This window comes from Typopeltis vanoorti, chromosome 13 (genome assembly GCF_054136105.1).
Source record: "Typopeltis vanoorti isolate ZY-2024b chromosome 13, IOZ_Tvanoo_1.0, whole genome shotgun sequence".
NCBI classification, from domain to species: domain Eukaryota; kingdom Metazoa; phylum Arthropoda; class Arachnida; order Uropygi; family Thelyphonidae; genus Typopeltis; species Typopeltis vanoorti.
In genome coordinates this window covers 33,409,427-33,429,098 of record NC_143561.1, presented here as the reverse complement: position 1 = coordinate 33,429,098, position 19,672 = coordinate 33,409,427, and the positions used below count along the sequence as shown (strand labels likewise).

Genomic DNA, 19,672 nt, shown 5'->3' with positions numbered 1-19,672 from the left:
TTCATTTCACCTTTATCATCTCTAATTCCTTTTACAGCACTCTTTCCTCCATTCCTAAGCTTCTTCAACAACCTCCAGAATATTTTGCCACCTTCTTGATATTTATTTTCTATATTCTTGCCAAAGTCCTCCCATGACTTTTGTTTAGCTAGTTTTACACACTGTTTAGCTTTCTTACATTTGTCTCTGTATTCTGTAAGAGTAAAAGCTGACTTATTTGCCAGGAACTTTTGATATGCTTTCTTCTTTTCCTTCACTGCCTCTTTAACTTCCTGTGTCCACCAGGGAGTTCTGATTTTTTTTATCTTTGCACACAACCTCACCACATGCCTCTCTGGCAGAATCAATCAATGTTTCCTTTAGAGTTTGCCACTGAATCTCCAAGGTTTGATTCCTGTTCTCAAACTCTTTCATTTTCTTTTCAATAATATTTCTGTATTTTAGTCTACAGTTTACATCTGAGAGCTGCTCAACTTTTATTCGCTTTAAAACTTTCTTACATGTTATTCTTTTCAATATGAAATTCAATTTTATCCTGCTCAAGACTAAATAGTGATCACTTCCAATTTCAAATCCTCTGTACACTCTGGTGTCCTGCACCAGGGAGAAAACATCACTATCAACAATAACATAGTCAATGAGACTTTTCTTATTCCTAGCCTCTTCTCTCCATGTGAATTTGTGCACATTTTTATGTTGGAACATGGTGTTAGTAATAACCAGTCCATGTCCTGAGCAGAAATCCAACAGATATTTGCCATTATTATTAGCTTTGCTCTTTTCTCCAAATTTTCCCAAAATATTTTTGTATGTCTCACAATCATTTCCTACTCTACTATTTAGATCCCCAACAAGGACCAACTTTTCCTTTTTCATTGTGTCAGTTGCTTTTTCTAAAGCCTCAAAAAATTCCTCCACTTCTACCTTAGTAGAACCTTCTGTGGGACCATAGGCACAAATAAGTCTCATTGTCCAGTTCCCCATTCTCATATTTGCCCACATTACTCTACTTGAGACTGACTGCCATTCAAGAAGATTAGCCTCGTATTTTGTGTTGAATACTATGGCTACTCCTTCTTTTCCTTGATTGTTATTGCCTGAATATAACATTTTGTATTTATTGCTCAGAAAGATCTCACCAGTTTTGGTCTTTTTTGTTTCAGTCACCCCTATTATGTCGATCTGGTACTTATCTAATTCCTCAGCTAGCTCCATTTCTTTGCCATTCAGGCTTCTTACGTTGATAGTACCGATCTTTAACTCTGGTGATGTTGAGTTGGGGTTTGTTTTCAGATTTGTTCCAGTAGCTGACTTTTTGCTGTTCGCCCTGGTTCCCTGGCAAAAACAACGGGGGCCTTGTTTAACCGGGCGACGCCCCAGCCGGCATGAAATTTTGTCATGTTGTACCATCATTTTTTATTTTGGTTTAACCAATAAGAATACAATTTGGTCGGCTAAATCCCAAATTGCCAGCCCATCCTCGTTCGTTCAGTATCAAAGTAGATACCCAACAGGGTGCACCACGAGAAGGTGAGGATTGGACATTAGGTCAGAAGCCCTGGTCGGTTCTCCGCATTCCTTTAAAGGCTATGTGGAGGTCTCCTCTCAGTTATACAGCTTTGACCCTTAAGCACCCCATATATAATTTCTTGGCATCTTTAATTTAAAATATAGATCTTTGTTATACTCCCATATTTTCTTGAACAATTTATCTTAAAAATTGGATAATAGCAACTTCTATTTGACATGAAATGCAGCATGTTCCACCCTATAATTCGCTTCTGCAAGAGAGAGAGACATAGGAAAGAATTATTAACTTCTTCTGAAGTATTCTTGCTTAAATCTTACCTGGAATGATGTTCATAGATGTTCTTTTCATAGATGATACTCTAGGTGTTCTAATCCAACCATAGGGAATTCAACCTTCTTTGAATTATTCAGTAGCAAAATTCTTTAGAATTTCACATTATTTTAAAAATTCTTTTTATGAATGGTGTTGTGAGAGTTTTTTCCAGTCATCTGAATTTATCCTTCTGACCAAGTATTCTGAATTTTGCAGTGAAGCCACTGGAAAATTTCATAAATGGCCTCTAGGCCCTTGTTCTGGAGACTGGTCCCTGGGTAGAAATAGTGTTGTGGACATTACAAACTTTAGATTGGTTCTACAGCACAGCTATGTTATATGATAACAAAGGTGACAATCCACGGGAATGGCTTTCATGATAAGCTATGCTCTGTTCCTTTAAAATTTCAGACAGACTGTGACTGCATCTTGTTCAAGTTGTAATTCTACAACTTGAACAACTTAAACAGTGTGACACTAGAGAAATGACAACCTTACATAGTAAACTCTGCTTTATTCCTTGAAACTGTAACAGCTCCAGGTTCATTTCTGGGTTATACCAGTGAAGCAGCATTCATGTGTGGGTTCGTGAAACTGAAAATAATGAATGCAAAGCAGTTTTAGTATTTATACTATGTTGGTGACATCTAGCATCTATTTGTCAAACCTGACGTTAAGAAAAGAGAAATGAAATGAAACCTGCATTCAGCTGATTGTTTTTCATCTTTTAATTTCTAGTTTTACATTATTTATCCCTTTCTTTTGGTTGGTTGAAAAATAGTCATGTAATTTTAGCTTTAGGATCCTGTTATGATTTTTAGATTCATTGCAGAGCTGATGCTTTTATAAGGCTATAATCCTGTTATTTTATTTATTTATTTTTTTCCATTAAAGATCATTTCACTGGATGTTTCAGAAACCAAAAATCAGAAGTTCCAATTTGGATGTTTTAGTGTTTCCAGTTATATTGTGCATCAGATGCCAAAGAGTGAATGACACCACATGGACCTCATGTTTCTTGTCCTAAACTTAAGTAGAATAATACATCTTCCTTTTGCTGAGACTAGAATTAATGCCAAAACTGTTTAAAATCATAAAGAGATATATCTCTCATTAGTGTGTGTGTTTGCCAACTTTTTTTTTTTTTTTTTTAAAGGAGGAAAGTCAAAGTTTCACTGGGGAAAAAAAAAAAAATCTGTGTGCTACTTCTGTATGTGACCAGTTAAATTTCACTATTAGTTGAAAAAGGTCAAGAACGTTCCTTGCATTATTTTTGAACCTCCACTGGACAGTCAAATTTTGTCTAATAAATAATGTTAACCATCAGAATAGTTATAGTGTACAGGGAAAGTTTGTAATCTATTAGATTGTAAATATCCCATATTTACAATTTGAAAGGTGCAAGTTAGTCATCTGTTTTCTAAACAGATGGCTAGTTTAGCAATTGCTAAACTTAAGTTCACACATTTGCCAAGAAAGAAGGGATGGATAATAACCAAAGCATAGCTAGCCTCAGAATGAGATAGATGGAAGTTAATTTATTCATATAAATAAAAATATATATATATATATATGCAAGTTAGCCATCTGTTTAGAAAACATAATGGCTAGTTAGCAACCTGTCATTGCTAAACTTAATTTCACACATTTGCCAAGAAAGAAGGGATAGATAATAACCAAAGCATAGCTAGCCTCAGAATTAGATAGATGGAAGTTAATTTATTCATATAAATAAAAAAAAAATTTAAAAAATAGCGCTATTATTCATGACGTTGAGACTTGTTTCGGTATGCGTTATGCTGAATGATCATCATCATCGTCATTATTAAATTCCTGATGTATACTCTCAAGGGGTGTACAGGATATGATAGTACTACATGAAAAATTTACATCATTGCTTACTTCCTATCTATTCCTAATTTTCAGCCAAATCAGTCTGTTAAAGGTCAAGACTCCAATATTATCAGGTCTTATATTTCTGTCTTCTAAGGCACTTTTTACTGTATCAATTCACCTATATCTTGGTCTTCCTCTGGGTCTTTTTCCTGCCAACCTGGCAGAGAACACTTGTTTTGCTAATCCTTCCTCTCCCATTTTGCTTAAGTGACCATACCACCTGAGATTAGCTCTGCTAATGCATTCCTGGATGCTGACAATATCAAGTTCTTTCCTAATATCCTCGTTTTTAATATGATATTGCAATTGATGTCATCTGTTCATGCCCCTAATCTTTCTCAGGACTCTCGTATCTGCAGTCTCAGTCTCTAGTCTTTGGTCAAGTATTTTACTTCTAACCCAGCTCTCAGATCCATTGGTTTAAACACTGTCATGTAATTTAGTGTTTTGGCTAATTTCTCTCTTATTCCATATAAATTTATTCAGTTGATTTCCTACCATACCAGCTTTGTTGATTCTGTTGTCTATTTCCATATTTAACTTACCATCTTCACTAAAAATCGTGCCTAAGTAGATGAAATGTTTTACTTGTTCTATAGGCTCTCCATTCACAATGCAGTTGATATTTTCAATGTTTCTGCCTATTTTCATTGTCTTTGTCATTTTAATGCTGACCTTGATACCATATCTATTACAACAGTTATTCAGTTTAGTCGAGGAATCTTGCAGACTTGTAGCAGATTTATTTAGAAGTATAACATCATCCGCATAAAGCAAAGAGTTCAGATTAACACCTCCAATTTTGATATCAGGTTTAATACCACTTTCCTTCATAATGTGATCCATATAATAATGAATAAGAGAGGGGATAATGTACATCCCTGTCTGATACCAGATTTAACATTAAACCATCTTTCTGTACTTCTTTCAATTCTAACTGCTGACTTACAACTCAAATAAAGACTAAGTATTGCTTGATATAATGCCCCATTAACACCATATAACTGTAGCTTTTGGAATAGCTTCTCTCTCTCTTGGCACCTTGTCATATGCCTTTTCCAGATCTACAAAACTTAAATACAGATGTTTGTTATATTCCCATGATTTCTCCACTATTTGTCGTAAAGTGAAGATCTGATCCTGACAGCCTCTATTTGACCTGAATCCAGCTTGTTCATCGCCAAGCTTTTCTTCCACAATTCTTCTCAACCGTTTCTCAAGTATACTTGCATATATCTTGCCAGGAACACTCAGTAGGGATAAACCTCTGTAATTCTCACATTCAGTTTTATTTCCCTTTTTTATATATAGGTACTATGAGAGCTCTACTCCAATCATCGGGAATTCGTCCCTCTGTCCAGGTATTCTGAACTATTCAGTGCAGCCACTATAAGACTTTTATACCACCATCCTTCAGCATTCCTGGTCGAATATCATCTACTCCTGCTGCCTTTCCACATTTCAAGCCTTTGATGGCTTTTTCTACTTCAAGTATGGATATATATTCCTGACTGCATGTCTGGTCAGTGTTTTTTTATCACTGTGCTGTAATCACTACTTGTTTCATTTAGCAAATTTTCAAAGTAATTACTCCATACTTCAAGGATATCTTTTTCTCCCGTTTTCATTTCACCTTTATCATCTCTAACTCCTTTTACAGCACTCTTTCCTCCATTCCTAAGCTTCTTCAACAACCTCCAGAATATTTTGCTACCTTCTTGATATTTATTTTCTATGTTCTTGCCAAAGTCCTCCCATGACTTTTGTTTAGCTAGTTTTACACTGTTTAGCTTTCTTACATTTGTTTCTATATTCTCTAAGAGCACAAGCTGACTTATTTGCAGGAACGTTTGGTATGCTTTCTTCTTTTCCTTCACTGCCTCTTTAACTCCCTGTGTCCGCCATGGAGTTCTGATTTTTTTATCCTTGTAGACAACCTCACCACATACCTCTCTGGCTGAATCAATCAATGTTTCCTTCAGGGCTTACCATTGAATCTCCAAAGTTTGCTTCCTGTTCTCAAACTCTTTCATTTTTTCTTCATTAATGCTTGTGTATTTTAGTCTACAGTTCACATCTGAGAGCTGCTCCACTTTTATTCGCTTTAAAACTTTCTTACATGTTAATCTTTTCAATATGAAATTCAATTTTATCCTGCTCAAGACTAAATAGTGATCACTTCATATTTCAAATCCTCTGTACACTGTGGTATCCTGCACCAGGGAGAAAACATCACTATCCACAATAACATAGTCAATGAGACTTTTTTGATTCCTTGCCTCTTCTCTCCATGTGAATTTGTGCACATTTTTATGTTGGAACATGGTGTTAGTAATAACCAGTCCATGTCGTGAGCAAAAATCCAACAGGTATTTGTCATTATTATTAGCTTTGCTCTTTTCTCCAAATTTTCCCAAAACATTTTTGTATGTCTGACAATCATTTCCTGCTCTGCTATTTAGATCCCCAACAAGGACCAACTTTTTCTTTTTCATTGTGTCAGTAGCTTTCTCTGGAGCCTTAAAAGATTCCTCCACTTCTACCTTAGTAGAACCTTCTGTGGGACCATAGGCACAAATAAGTCTCATTGTCCAGTTCCCCATTCTGATATTTGCCCAAATCACTCTACTTGAGACTGCCTGCCATTCAAGAAGATTAGCCTCATATTTTGTGTTGAGTACTATGACCACTTCTTCTTATCCTTGATTGTCATTGCCTGAATATAACATTTTGCATTTATTGCTCAGAAAGATCTCACCAATTTTTGTCTTTTTTGTTTCAGTCACCCATCCAGGTAGATACCTAACAGGGTGCTCCATGAAGGACATCACCTAATGTCCTTCTCAATCACCTAATGAGAAGGATATTAGGTGATTCTGACCTAATGTCCAATCCTCAAGAAGGATTGGACATTAGGTCAGAAGCCCTGGTCGGTTCTCTGCATTCCTTTGAAGGCTATGTGGAGTTCTCCTCTCAGTTATATAGCTTTGACCCTTAAGCACCCCTATGTTGAATGATAACATTCCTATCTGTTTTGATAATAATTTCACCCAGAAAAGAAAAAAAGTTATAAACTTTCAGTTCCTTGCATTAAGGAATCCTGCTATAGAGATTGATGGCTTTTTTTCAAGCCACTTCATGATGTTTAATAAGCAAGGCAGTGATTTCACACATGCTACATGAAAATTAACTAGGATCTTCTTATGACCAAGCAATTTAGCTTCATAAACCTAAGTTTGTAGGAAAGAGAAGTTAATTAAAAGAAATAAAAAGATCCATGAGCAGTACATTATAGTACAAAAAGTAACAAATATAAAAACAATAGAGCATGCAACATTTAATTATGAGAGGAGACAAAGGAAATGTGGAGTTATTTCATTGTGCAATAAATAAAAGGAAGAACAATTATGGAAGAATCTTAGTTAATGTTGATGAAAAGGTGACTTCTGTGTAACACCTGACTGGCTATTGACAACAGGAAGATCTGTTGTTATCTACTTCAGAGAACATAAGAAATTCAATCGGCACCATTGTGATAGTCAGAACTGACAAGCCATGCTTTGAACTCACTCCTTCACACAGGAGTCATTAAATCAGAGAGAATGTTTTTTGGAATCATCTTAAAAAACATTCCCCAAACCTCATTGATATGCCCATATCAATTTACAAAAATTTGGGAGAGTCATTTTAAGATAAAATTAATATTTCTTAACTTCTCTCTTTATCCAACAACATATGGTTCCAATTAGGACTTTAGTTCTTTTGTATTGTCCATTGCTTGCTATGAAACCATCAAAATATCAGTAACCAAGTAAATAAATATTTTTATTATTAGTTTATGTTGTGAATTAAAACCATTAAAGAAACTAACACCACAAGTATTAAAATGTTATACTATTTGCTGCAGAACAAATTGTTCCAGCTATATAATGCCTTCTATGTGGATGACTGTACGATCTTCTGTCATTTTTTTCAAAATAAGGGTCACAGAAAGCTATTGATCATCTTTCAAATAGGTTCAGATTTTCACCATAGAAAATTTTTTGCATCCATTTTTGCCACAAATGTCTTCATCCTGATCCAATCTAAGATTAGAACAAATGGTAATCCAAATTGCAACAGAAGCAAGGTTCACAGAACTTGCATTTGACAGCATACTGACATTTCTACCTCATACACATCAGTTGCAAAATAAGCATTGAAGAAAGATGAAAATCCTTCACACCCTATATTTCACCTCTTGGGGTGCAGATGTCCCTTGCATTGCTTATGCTGAGTACTTATCAAGATTACTAACCTCTGGATTGATGGCTGGATCTGATCCACCATCAGTCTATCAGAACTGCATCAGGAGCATTTCAAACGTATGTATTCCTAGTCTTTTACATTAAAGCATAAGAACCATATTGTTATGTGCACCCAAAACCTTGCTGAACCATCCCACATGGCCAATTATTTTTTTTGGCCCACTTTGGGACAATTTGTACCTGTTAGACTGTATACATCCTTTTATTTTCTGATTAAAAGCATTACTGCAAGCTCCAGAGTAGCCAATACTGCATGGATGCTACTAAATGTACTACCACCATGGTACAACTCTATTCTGTGAAAAATTAGTGAAACATTTCACCCTTCCCTCTATCTATCAGCAGCTCTTTCAAGCTCTTTCTCACACAGACACACACACACACACACACACACACACACACACACTGAGTGAATACTCTGATTTTGTACTATATACAAACAGCTCAAAATAAGTCTCTAACAGGGTCCACAGCTGTCTTTTCAGATAAAATAATATCTAATCAAATACTACCAGAGTATATCAACTATGCTGCTGAGCTGCGTGCAATAGAGCTTTCATTAAATTACTTAACGTGGGCATTGTTTATACTGATGCAAGAAGGTCAGGCACATAGAAATTTGGTATATCAACAACATTCAGTGCTCTCCAAAATCTAACATTCGTTTTATTAGAGAAGGCTGCTCCACCTGGATGCTTATCTGGCTTCGTGGAAAAGAGGAGTAGAAGTCGATGACTTTTGTTATTTTCCATGATCTGACTACCTTCTGTTCTCCTGATGCAAGCATCTGCTCAGACCAAATAACAGAAATAATCCTTATCAGAATGAAGGTCTTCATCTGTCATTCCACCCAACATTCTCAATTGGTTTTCAAGCATTGGTTCTCCAATAAAATACAGTCCAAGATAAAAACGCAAAATGTCACATGCCGCTCAAGAACAAAACTCCAGCATTACACTTAGCCGGCATTATAGCTTACAGCAGCTGCAAAAAAAAAAATACCATCAAAATCAGATTAGGTTTTGAAAGGGTAAAATGTGACAAACTTGCCTCTGTTCAAAATGGCAGCCGAGCATTTTGGTCCCTTGTCAAAGTCATTGGGTATGGCATTTGCCTACTTGCATCACTCATCTCTTCCAATTCCTGCATTGGTGACCAGGATATAATCCTCTGCCACATTAACTAGGAGTTAGATGGAAATCAGAAGAATGAATAACAGTCAGGAACAAGGCAACTGGTCATGATTCCCCTCCCCATTGTGCTGAAAATTTGTGCTCCAGAACTAGCATCTATCTTATTTTGCTTCTTCATTCTTTCCTCTTGACATCTTCCCTGCTGTATGGAAACAAGCCTATCTTTGGTTCATTCCAAAAAATAAGAAAATATGATAACTGCTGTCTAATTGGTCTCACCTCAGTTTTCTCAAAAACTAGAGATGTTAATCAGTGGCAAACGTTTTCAATATCTGAAGACAAACCAGCCAATTAGTGGTCCACAATATGGATCCTATTCTTGATCTACAACTTATCTAGCCCTCACTATGTTTACGCTCAATCCATGGAAACATTATGAGTAACTCACATGCTGGTTGTTCTTGACATTTCAGAGGTATTTGATCAGGTCTGGCATTTGATCAAGTCTGCCCAGCAAGCTATCATTCATTGGTCTGACTTCTACCCTTTACATTTGGGTCATCAGCCTCCTCTCTTTGGTCATATATTATATGTTGTGGTAGATAGTTTGCTATTCTTAATTTCCTCATCAGTAGAGCACCACAGAGCTCTGTATTTTTACTCTCACTCTTCCTCCTCTACATAAATGATCTGCTTTTACTGACTAATATATCTATAACTTTTGCTGATGAGTACATTCCATTAATTATTTGGAATCTTTAGGATTTACCATAACTGAAGTGCTAAACTCCAATCCCCTATACTTCAGTGGGACAAGGACAACATTATAAACTTCGTGCTGTCAAAACCTAGTCTTGTTTAAATTCCCTCAAGAAGAATCTCTCACATCTTTTAACTTTTGATATCTAAATATCCAAACATGATCAGATTTTCCCTTCTTGGGCTATCCTATCCTAAACTCTTTCCTGTCATAAATATATCTAGCCATAGCTTCAGCAGTGGCCAAAAAAAAAAAAACTGTGTACTTTTCTGCTCAAGATGTTACTTCAAATGTAGAACTGGTAACCCTGTTAACAGTTCTCAAATTGGCCCAACCATGGAATGCAAATTCACATGAAGCACTGCATTTTGACCATTATATCAAGGTCCTCATCAGGAAAGTGTGTAATGTATCAGGATGTACTACAGTGAGCAACTTTAATCACATAAATATAGTGTATATCAGTGAAACTGCATTAAAGGCTACTGGTTAGAGTTTATATTCCTGTGGGATATTGAAAAGGTTGAAATGTCAAATATTTTATTCTAATTAAAGTGGTTGATCTGACATGATAGTTTGTCTCCATAATTCTACACAATGAATTCCTGAGTTCTGATATTGTCTTACTTATCTGTGGACCCTTTCCAGTTTCTACATCACAGTAGAAACTAGGTAACCAAATTTAAGCACAGTAGACCGTGTGGGGTCTGACCAGGGCTTTATACAGTGGCATAACCATCACCTTATCCCTACTTGTTGTTTTCCCTTATTACAGCCATATTGCTCTGTATTGCAGCACTTTTCTACCTTCTGAACTTCAGACCACTGTTGACCTTCACCTCCAGATTTCAAACCTCGTTCACATACTGTATTGGTGAAGCAAAGTTTCACCAATATAGTATATACCTTTACACTCCAAATTGTAGCATCTTCTTTTTGAAATAGCAATATCACTCATTCACACAAGCTACAAACAGTTTTTTAAATCTTTTTTGAAGGGAGAACTGAAGATCTCTGTCAATCCAAATGAAATATCAATGAAACTTGCCAAGAAATTATATTCTTGTATAATCCTTAAGTGAAAAGGTGTGACCCTTTTCACTTAAGTATGTAGGAAATATATGACCTCTACATTAGATGAATTACATTCATCTAATGTAGAGGTCTATTATTACTTCCCACATATTACTTGTATGTGGAAAATATATGACCTCTACATTAGATAAACCTTGGTATCTCTCTTGGGTCTAGCTCAGTGGCAGCCCATGAAGTTTTAAGTGGAGTGCTGCCTATACAAAATAATTTTTAAAAAATTCTTTTTTTCCTAATCAGTAACCAATTTATTAATAAGTAAATCTACAGATTTATTTATTAATAAATTGGTTAGGAAAAAAATAATTTTTTAAAAATTATTTTGTATAGGCACTTAAAACATCCCCACTTAAAACTTCACGGGCCACCACTGGTCTAGCTTCCACTGATGAGACCTTGACAAAGGTCAAAACTGGTCTGAGTAGTTTCACTTTCCCATAATGCATAACATTATACACACCTGAAAGGATGTGTGCTCTGCATTATGGGATACTAGGGCAATTAATGTGAAGTCGTTAGCCTGTAAGTAACATAGCCATGGAGATACTTCATGCACAAACTTTGTTTGCTTACACTTGGATAAAGGATTAAACAAGAGTATAATTTCTTGGCAACTTTTGCTTATATTATAACCAAGTGATAAAAATTTTCACCAAATGAAATATCATTAACAAATAAGTTTAACAGTAGAGACCCAAGAACACCACTGGTTACCTTTCTTTACTGGGACACTGTCTAATCATCCATAACTTATCATTCAAACGGCCCATCACGAATTCATCTAACCAACCTTTGATGTTATCCATACTCTAATTTGTACACTAACTTATGTCATTTTATCAAATGTTTGCAAAATCTGAGAATTTTTCAGAGAATCTGAGAATTACTGTATGTGAATCTGACTTATCCAACACATTCATCACTGTATCATACAATCCTGCTTTCATTAACCCAGTTCTGTATTCTAATCATATTTATTTTTTGAGTACTTACAAATATGTTTTGCTATATCATATTAGTTTTTCTGTCATCAATTTTTGCATTGCACATCTCCATTTAAAACTTTCCTTTTGATATTTTTCCATTTTAAATTCTAGAAAATGTAAATCCAGACTGAAAATTAAAAACATTTAAATGCAATTCAAAAATTTGTTCCATGATATTTAAATTATATTTATAAAATCTTATAACTGCAATAACAAAATATTTTATTAGTGATAATTTTAATGATATCTAAAAAAAACTTTCATAAGGGGAGGAATTTTTCAAGGCATAATGAATCGATATCATAAACTTACATAAAGAAAAGGAAAAGTTGATCCCTGTTAGAGATCTAAACAGCCGAGTAAGAAATGCTTACTTAAGCATGCAATATCAATTATCGCAATAATGCGATAATTGATATCGCTTACTTAAAATGCTTACTTATGCGATAAACAATAAAATTGTTTATGATATAAATCACAGGACCTTACTGGCAAATATCCTAAAGAAGAATGAATGTTCAATGATAAACTAAGCTGTAAACCCACACCAGACAGTAATTTTGTGTAGCCCATACCCATCAATTGTGGATATTCACAGCTCTGTTCAAGCAATAGTGAGCCTCATCTCTCCACAAAAATCATCCACAGCCAAGCAGCATCCAACTCCACTCAAGCAAGGAATGTTAAAGTGAATGTCAGTTGACTTTTAAAGTCCTGCAGGAACAATTCCTGTGTCAGGATTATCTTGAATGGGTAGAAATGCAAAATCTTCCATAGAATTTTCAAGACAGTTGTGTAAGTAAGGCACATCCTCTATTGTTTAGCTACATTACCCAGTATTTCACTTGATAATTGTAGCTAAAGTAAGATCGCTTTCTTGCCAGAAATTTCTGATATACTTTCTTCTTTTCCTTGACTCTTCTTTAACTTCCTGAGTCCGTCACAGACTTCTGGACTGGATTACTTCCAATTTCAAATCCTCGACATATTCTCATATCCTGACACAGCAGAGTAAGAAATGCTTACCAGACACATAGAAATGTTTTGAGAAAATTTGGAGAAATGAACGAAGCTAATAATAATAATGGTAAGTACCTACTGGATTTCTCTTCACAATAGAGACTAGTCAGACGGAGGAGGAAATTACATATTAAAAAATTGAAAGGAAAAAAGAAAGGGCTAACTCATCATTTCATGTTGTGAGCAAGAAATGAGAAAAGTGTCATTGACTATGTTATTGTTGATAGTGATATCGTCTTGCTGTGTCAGGACATGAGAATATGTTGAGGATTTGAAATTGGAAGTAATCCAGTCCAGAAGTCTGTGACGGACTCAGGAAGTTAAAGAAGAGTCAAGGAAAAGAAGAAAGCATATCAGAAATTTCTGGCAAGAAAGCGATCTTACTTTAGCTACAGTTATCATCAAGTGAAATACTGGGTAATGTAGCTAAACTATAGAGGATGTGCCTTACTTACACAACTGTCTTGAAAATTCTATGGAAGATTTTGCATTTCTACCCATTCAAGATAATCCTGACACAGGAATTGTTCCTGCAGGACTTTAAAAGTCAACTGACATTCACTTTAACATTCCTTGCTTGAGTGGAGTTGGATGCTGCTTGGCTGTAGATGATTTTTGTGGAGAGATGAGGCTAACTATTGCCTGAACAGAGCTGTGAATATCTACAATTGATGGGTATGGGCTACACAAAATTACTGTCTGGTGTGGGTTTACAGCTTTGTTTATCATTGGACATTCGTTCTTCTTTAGGATATTTGCCAGTAAGGTCCTGTGATTTGCTCAGCTACTGCTAAGAGGTATTGCGATATCATAAACAATTTTATTGTGCCACAGCTACAACAGCACCCTTGCATAGATCATTTTCATGCAGAATGGGGCATCTTCACACATTGGTTGATCCATACAAGAAGTTCTTCAAAAACATCATGGAAGCCAAAGTGATAGCAGTGTGTTTCCCTCTGCATGGCCACCTCTTTCACCTGATCTAATCCTTGTGACTGCTCTGGGGATTTTTCAAAGATAGAGTTTATTGGAATCATCCTGATAACTTGCCAGTGCTGAAAGACAGCATAACACAGCATGTACACAACATTAGTCCTGACCAGCTGTTTTCTGCCATTGAACATACGCTATGCCAAGGATGCAGTTTGTGGTATACCCGGAATGGCAGCATATTGAACAGCACAGCACATGAATGTATAATGGAAGTGAATAAAAATGTGTTATTTATGCTTGTGTCACTTTTCTCCTTACACACACACAAAAAAAATTACATCTACATTCAGTACATCATACAGCTCTTCCTGGTGATGAATTTTGGAACACCTTTTTTTTTTCTTAGATATCACTTCTGCTAGTGATGTACAATGTGTTTCTGCAAATTTTCACAGCATTTGGATCACTGGGTGGTGCTCTGCAAGGCTTTAAACAGGGATACTTTAATTTTCATCACCCTTTTTAGGTATATTAGTACATTATATACTCCCCCCCCCATATCCAAAAACAAGTAGTACAGTAGTAAGTGGTACAAAATTATTTACACCAAATTAGGATACATTATAATGAGATCAGCTTAGATTTGGTAGGTGAGTTATACAGGGAAATAATTAAATATGAAAAAAGGAAACTATACATAACTTATATACAATAGATATGGTCAGATGTTCCTCCAGTATCTTGCACAATCAACTGCTCTTTCTTATACAGGGAAATAATTAAATATGAAAAAAGGAAACTATACATAACTTATATACAATAGATATGGTCAGATGTTCCTCCAGTATCTTGCACAATCAACTGCTCTTTCTGTGCAGGATATAAGGTCCTCTTTTGTGCAAGGTGATGGAAGAAAGGGGCAAGCAAGAAGGTGTTCCATGGACTGGGTTGTCCCACACTCACAATTGTCTGGGCCAGTGAGGTAGCCCCATTTGATGAGGTTTTGTTTGCAGCGTCCTGTTGTTCGCAGTCTGTTGAGGCTTTTCCAAGTATTCCAGTCCAAGTGGGCACCATGTGGAAGATGTTCAGCTATTGGAATACCAGTATTATTTTCAGGATACAGTGTGAGCCATTGTTAAAGTCTTGTCTCTGGGAAGTTTTTAGGTGGTTCAATAGTTGCCAGAAAGCTATGTCAAGATCTTAGTCTTTTGGGACACTGCGGTCTGGCTGAATAGTGGGTGGCGTTCATCATTCATTTGTCTGCTTCTTTCATCAACTGAGAATGCAGATCTTTGAATTGAAGGGGGTGCAATACCAGCCAAACTATACAGGTCTTTTAGTGGTATTGGTTTCAGGCATCCTGTAATTAAGCGGCAGCTTTCATTCAATGCTGGATCAAGTTTTTCAGCATGGCAGGATCTGGACCGTACTGGGCAGGTGTATTCAGCAGAAGAATAGCAAAAAGGGCCAAGGCAGAAGATCTCAGTGTGTTAGGGTCTGCATCCCATTTGGAGGAGGTAAGCTTTCGTAATATATTGTTTCTTGCATTCACTTTTGCCTTTGTTTTTTCTATGTGGGTTTTATATGAGAGGGTGTGATCGAGAGTCACACCAAGGTAGATTGGATTCCAGGAATGTTCTATTGTAGAGCCTTCCCAGGAAATCTGTAGCTTCCTGTTGGCTTCCTTATTGTTAAGATGGAAAAGGACAGTCTGGGTTTTCAAGGGGTTTGGTTTTAGTTGATTGCTGGTATAGTATGTGGTTAGACTATTTAAGGCAAGTGCTAAAGTAGTTTCAATGGACTTGAAATTTTTTGAGTAGCTATGGCAAGGTCATCAGCATAGATAAAATTTCTAGTTCCTGGAAAGATGGGGAGATCATTGATGTAGATGTTGAAAAGTAATGGTGATAACACACTTCCCTGGGAAGGCCATTTTTTTGGAGGTGCCAGCGGCTCTTCCTACCCCCCCCCCCCCCCAAATCCACATAAAAGCGTCTGTTTTCCAGGAGTGATTGGATCAGGAGGACAAGGCGATAGTCTCTAGTTATTCTGTATATTTTTTTCTGAGTGTGAGATGGTTTATGGTATCATATGCTGCAGTTAGGTCTACAAAGACTGCTCCTGTGGCTAGTTTTTGCTCATTATCATTTTCTATATATTGAGTGAGGTTGAGAATTTGTGATGTGCAGGATTTGCTTGGTCTAAAGTCAGCCTACTCAGCAATAAGATGGGGTTCGATTAGGGGTTGTAGCCTATTCAAAATTAATCATTCATAGAGTTTAAAGAGGTTGTTGAGTAGTGAAATAGGTCTGTAATTTTTTGCTTCTGTTGGAGTTTTCCCTGGTTTTAGAAAGGCCACCACTTTGGTATGCCTCCAGATAGTAGGTATCCTTAGGGTTCTGAGGCAAGTGTTGTGTAGGTTTAATAACCACTCTTTAGTCCTGTTTCCAAAATGTTTAATCTGTTCATTACAGACATCATCAAGGAAGGCCTGCAGATTTTCTAGGTTTTAATAGGTTTATAGCAGCGTTGAGTTCAGTGATGGTGAAATCTGAGTTAATCATATTTTGTTCTAAGTATCTTCTTTTTTTGTGTGCTTTTTAGGGAATTTTCCATTCAGCAGCAGCTGTTGAGCAATTTGATTAGCTGTTACCTGCGGATGCTCATATGGCTTAGTGAAATCCTTCCTAATTCTGTTGATAAAGTTCCATGCCTTTCTGCTACTATGGGTCATATCAAGGGCTTCTATTTCTTTTTTCCATGAGGAATGCCTTTCCTCTGCCATCTTGGAGCATAATTTTTCTCCTGCTTGGATAGTCTCTTCTGAGAAGGGATTGGCATTGTAAAGTTGTAAGTAGCATACTGGGCTTGTATGTCATTGGAAAGGCCTGGAATGTAGTTTGTGCGGCATCCTCGGGGATGTGGAGATTTTCCTCAGTATTTTTATGAATTCAGGATACTCTTTTGAGGGACTTGTTCTATGGAGTGGTCGAGATCTTCCATGAAACCCTTCCAATTAGCTTTTTGGAAATTAAATCGTCTGTAAGGGACTGTTAGGCCTAATTGCTGGGTTGAATTGAAGCATTATAGGTCTATGTTGAGTATGTGGAATCGGATTTAAGACCTTTTTAACACAAATGTTGGATTTTTTGATCTAACAAATATGAGGTCAGGGTTATAGCCTCGCTTCCATATGCCACTGTTGGGAGTTTTGGATTATGTATCAGGTTTAGAGAAAGATTTTCATCCCATTTTTCAACAAGTTCTCCATCTTTGTTGGACTTTGTGTAACCCCAGTTAACACTATGGCTGTTAAAGTCACCTAATACAACATTAGTCATGTATGCATATATTATTGAGGAGGATGTCAGGGAAGGAAAAAGCTTCTTCTGGTGGTTTATAGACTGAGGTGATTGAGATATTTTTAAATGTGATTGTAATAATCTCAATGTTTCTGTTGTTCATTGAGTCAATGGATGATGGGATCAAGTTCTCTTTTGTAAATATTGCACTACCATATTTATCATGAGATATTTCTTTGAGTTTCATGCCATGGATGTAAGGTCTTGCAGCACCTTCTCCTCTGTGAGTTTCTTGCAGGCAGAGCACATTGCAGTCATTATCTCTGCAAATATTTGCAATGAGATCTTGCTTGACACTGGAGAAACCTTCAATATTAAATGATATTATTTTTAGGCCTGGCCCCAGGTAGGATCCTTTAGGGCAGAAATTTTGCAACAATTTTGTTCGTTATCAACCAAACGCAAGTGTTGCGAAATTTTGCAAAATTTTGCAACACGTGCGTTTGGTTGATAGCAGCTTTAGTTTCCCCTAATGGGTACTAACAGGGTGCAGGAATGAGAACCTAGCTGCTGCGCACCCCTATACTTCATATACAATATGTACACTAAAAAACCACAATAATATACTAAAAATACTCTAATTAATCTAATAAAACTTTTGAGTAAATACAAATATAATTTCTTATTTGAAGACTAGTTAATCTCATGTAAGTAGTAGGGATCCCCCTCCAGAAGCTTGAGATTTTTGTTCCAGAAAACAGGCAGCACAATGGTTAAAGAACATAATTAGCAAACAAAAAATACTATGTAGGTGGTAGATCATTTAGTGTTTTGGTGTCAAGTAGAGTGATCTCCTGTGATAGGTCAAAAGATTCCATGGAGATCAATTATGGATAATCTTTTGCCTATAACTGATCATCTTTTGCTCATGCAAAAGATTCCATAGAGATCATTTACTGATAATCTTTTTCAGATGTACTCCTCATTCTTAATTGTGGGAAGCAAGGGAGCATTAATTAGATTGAAGTTTTAAGAAGTTTCTTATGAAAAGGATATAAGCTATGGAACATATGTGTTTAGTCAAAGAGGATTGATAAAGGGGCTGCAAGATGGCAGCCATTGCAGAGATATCACTGACATAGCAGATAAAATTTTAATTTTGAATTCAATGCACTCATATATGATTTTAAAAAAAATGCATGATTTGAAAAAGAAAAAAAAGTATTTGATGTCCACATCAGTTATGTATAAGAATGCATTTTTTATTAATTGTAATAACAGAGTAATAATTTGAGCAGATTCTTTTTTATTTGTTTGTTCTGTTTTTATCTATGTGATTCTTCCTGCTTGTAGAAATACATAATATATACATTCGAATAACTACATGTATTGTATTTTTTCCTTTCCAGAATGGGTATATTCTTGTATTCAGTGCACAATATTTCCAAAAATGAGATCCGAAGTTATCTTCAGTCTTCTAGATTAGATCTCACAGATATTAGGATATCACAGGTTAGTAATTTCACATGCAAATTTAATTTATACACTTTATGTAATGGTCTATTCTTCAAGTTTCACGCTAAGAGATTTATTTTTATACACTAATGTTGTGGAAATTATATGGATGTCTAAGTCTTTTGCGAACTTCAGTATTCATATCTGGTTAAAATTACAAATTCTAGTCACCATTCTAAATATTTCCAATAAATATTGATAAACAGACACAAGTATTTTCATCCATTTTCAGACTAAAATAACAATCAGTTCCTGTAGTGAAGCCAGATATGTTGAGCTAATCCTCCAGGTGTTCTAACTCTTCCCAAAAGAAGCATTAGAATAGAATCTTATAGTATTAGATACAGGCTCCTGTGCTGACCACTAACATATGTGCTCTCATTTTCTCAAAAACTATCGATACAATTTTTGTGGTACATATAGGTCTTTTTCATAGAACTGTGGAAACATAGAAAACAAAGAATTGTCCACAATATTAGCATAACTTTATGCTTGTTTTCATTCTTCTGAGTATTGCAACACTGGAGATCTTTTCCATGATAACACTACATACAAGTTCCTCAAGCAACCAACCGTTGCAGAAATCTGACTTGATTGAACAGCTGTGAACTCCAGATGTTTATCCTGGGCATATGCTGCTGAGTTATGTCATCAAATGCCAATCTATCTCATTCTAGCCTATCTCTTTTCCTAACACTTTCAGGATCATTCGACATAATCTTCTTGACCAGCCGAATGTCCTGCATTCCGACAACATGGCTGATCACTCCTCTCTACATCACTCTAATGTAGGATGGTCCAACAACGAAGTTGGACCATCCTACTCCCAAATATTCCTTAACACTGTTGATCAAAAGCATCACATCTCTGATTATCACTCTT

At 36.0% G+C, this 19,672-nt stretch overlaps 1 protein-coding gene across 2 annotated transcripts in view; it reads left to right on the top strand.

The window, feature by feature from the left end:
• Positions 1–19,672, top strand: part of LOC150100038 (sorting nexin-13-like) — a 480,335-nt gene that overhangs the window by 45,744 nt on the left and 414,919 nt on the right. For both annotated transcript variants that reach the window (XM_090402415.1, XM_090402416.1), the window contains exon 3: positions 18,685–18,787. In XM_090402415.1, the coding sequence (XP_090258541.1) occupies positions 18,685–18,787 (103 nt within the window). The remainder of the gene's footprint in view (positions 1–18,684; positions 18,788–19,672) is intronic.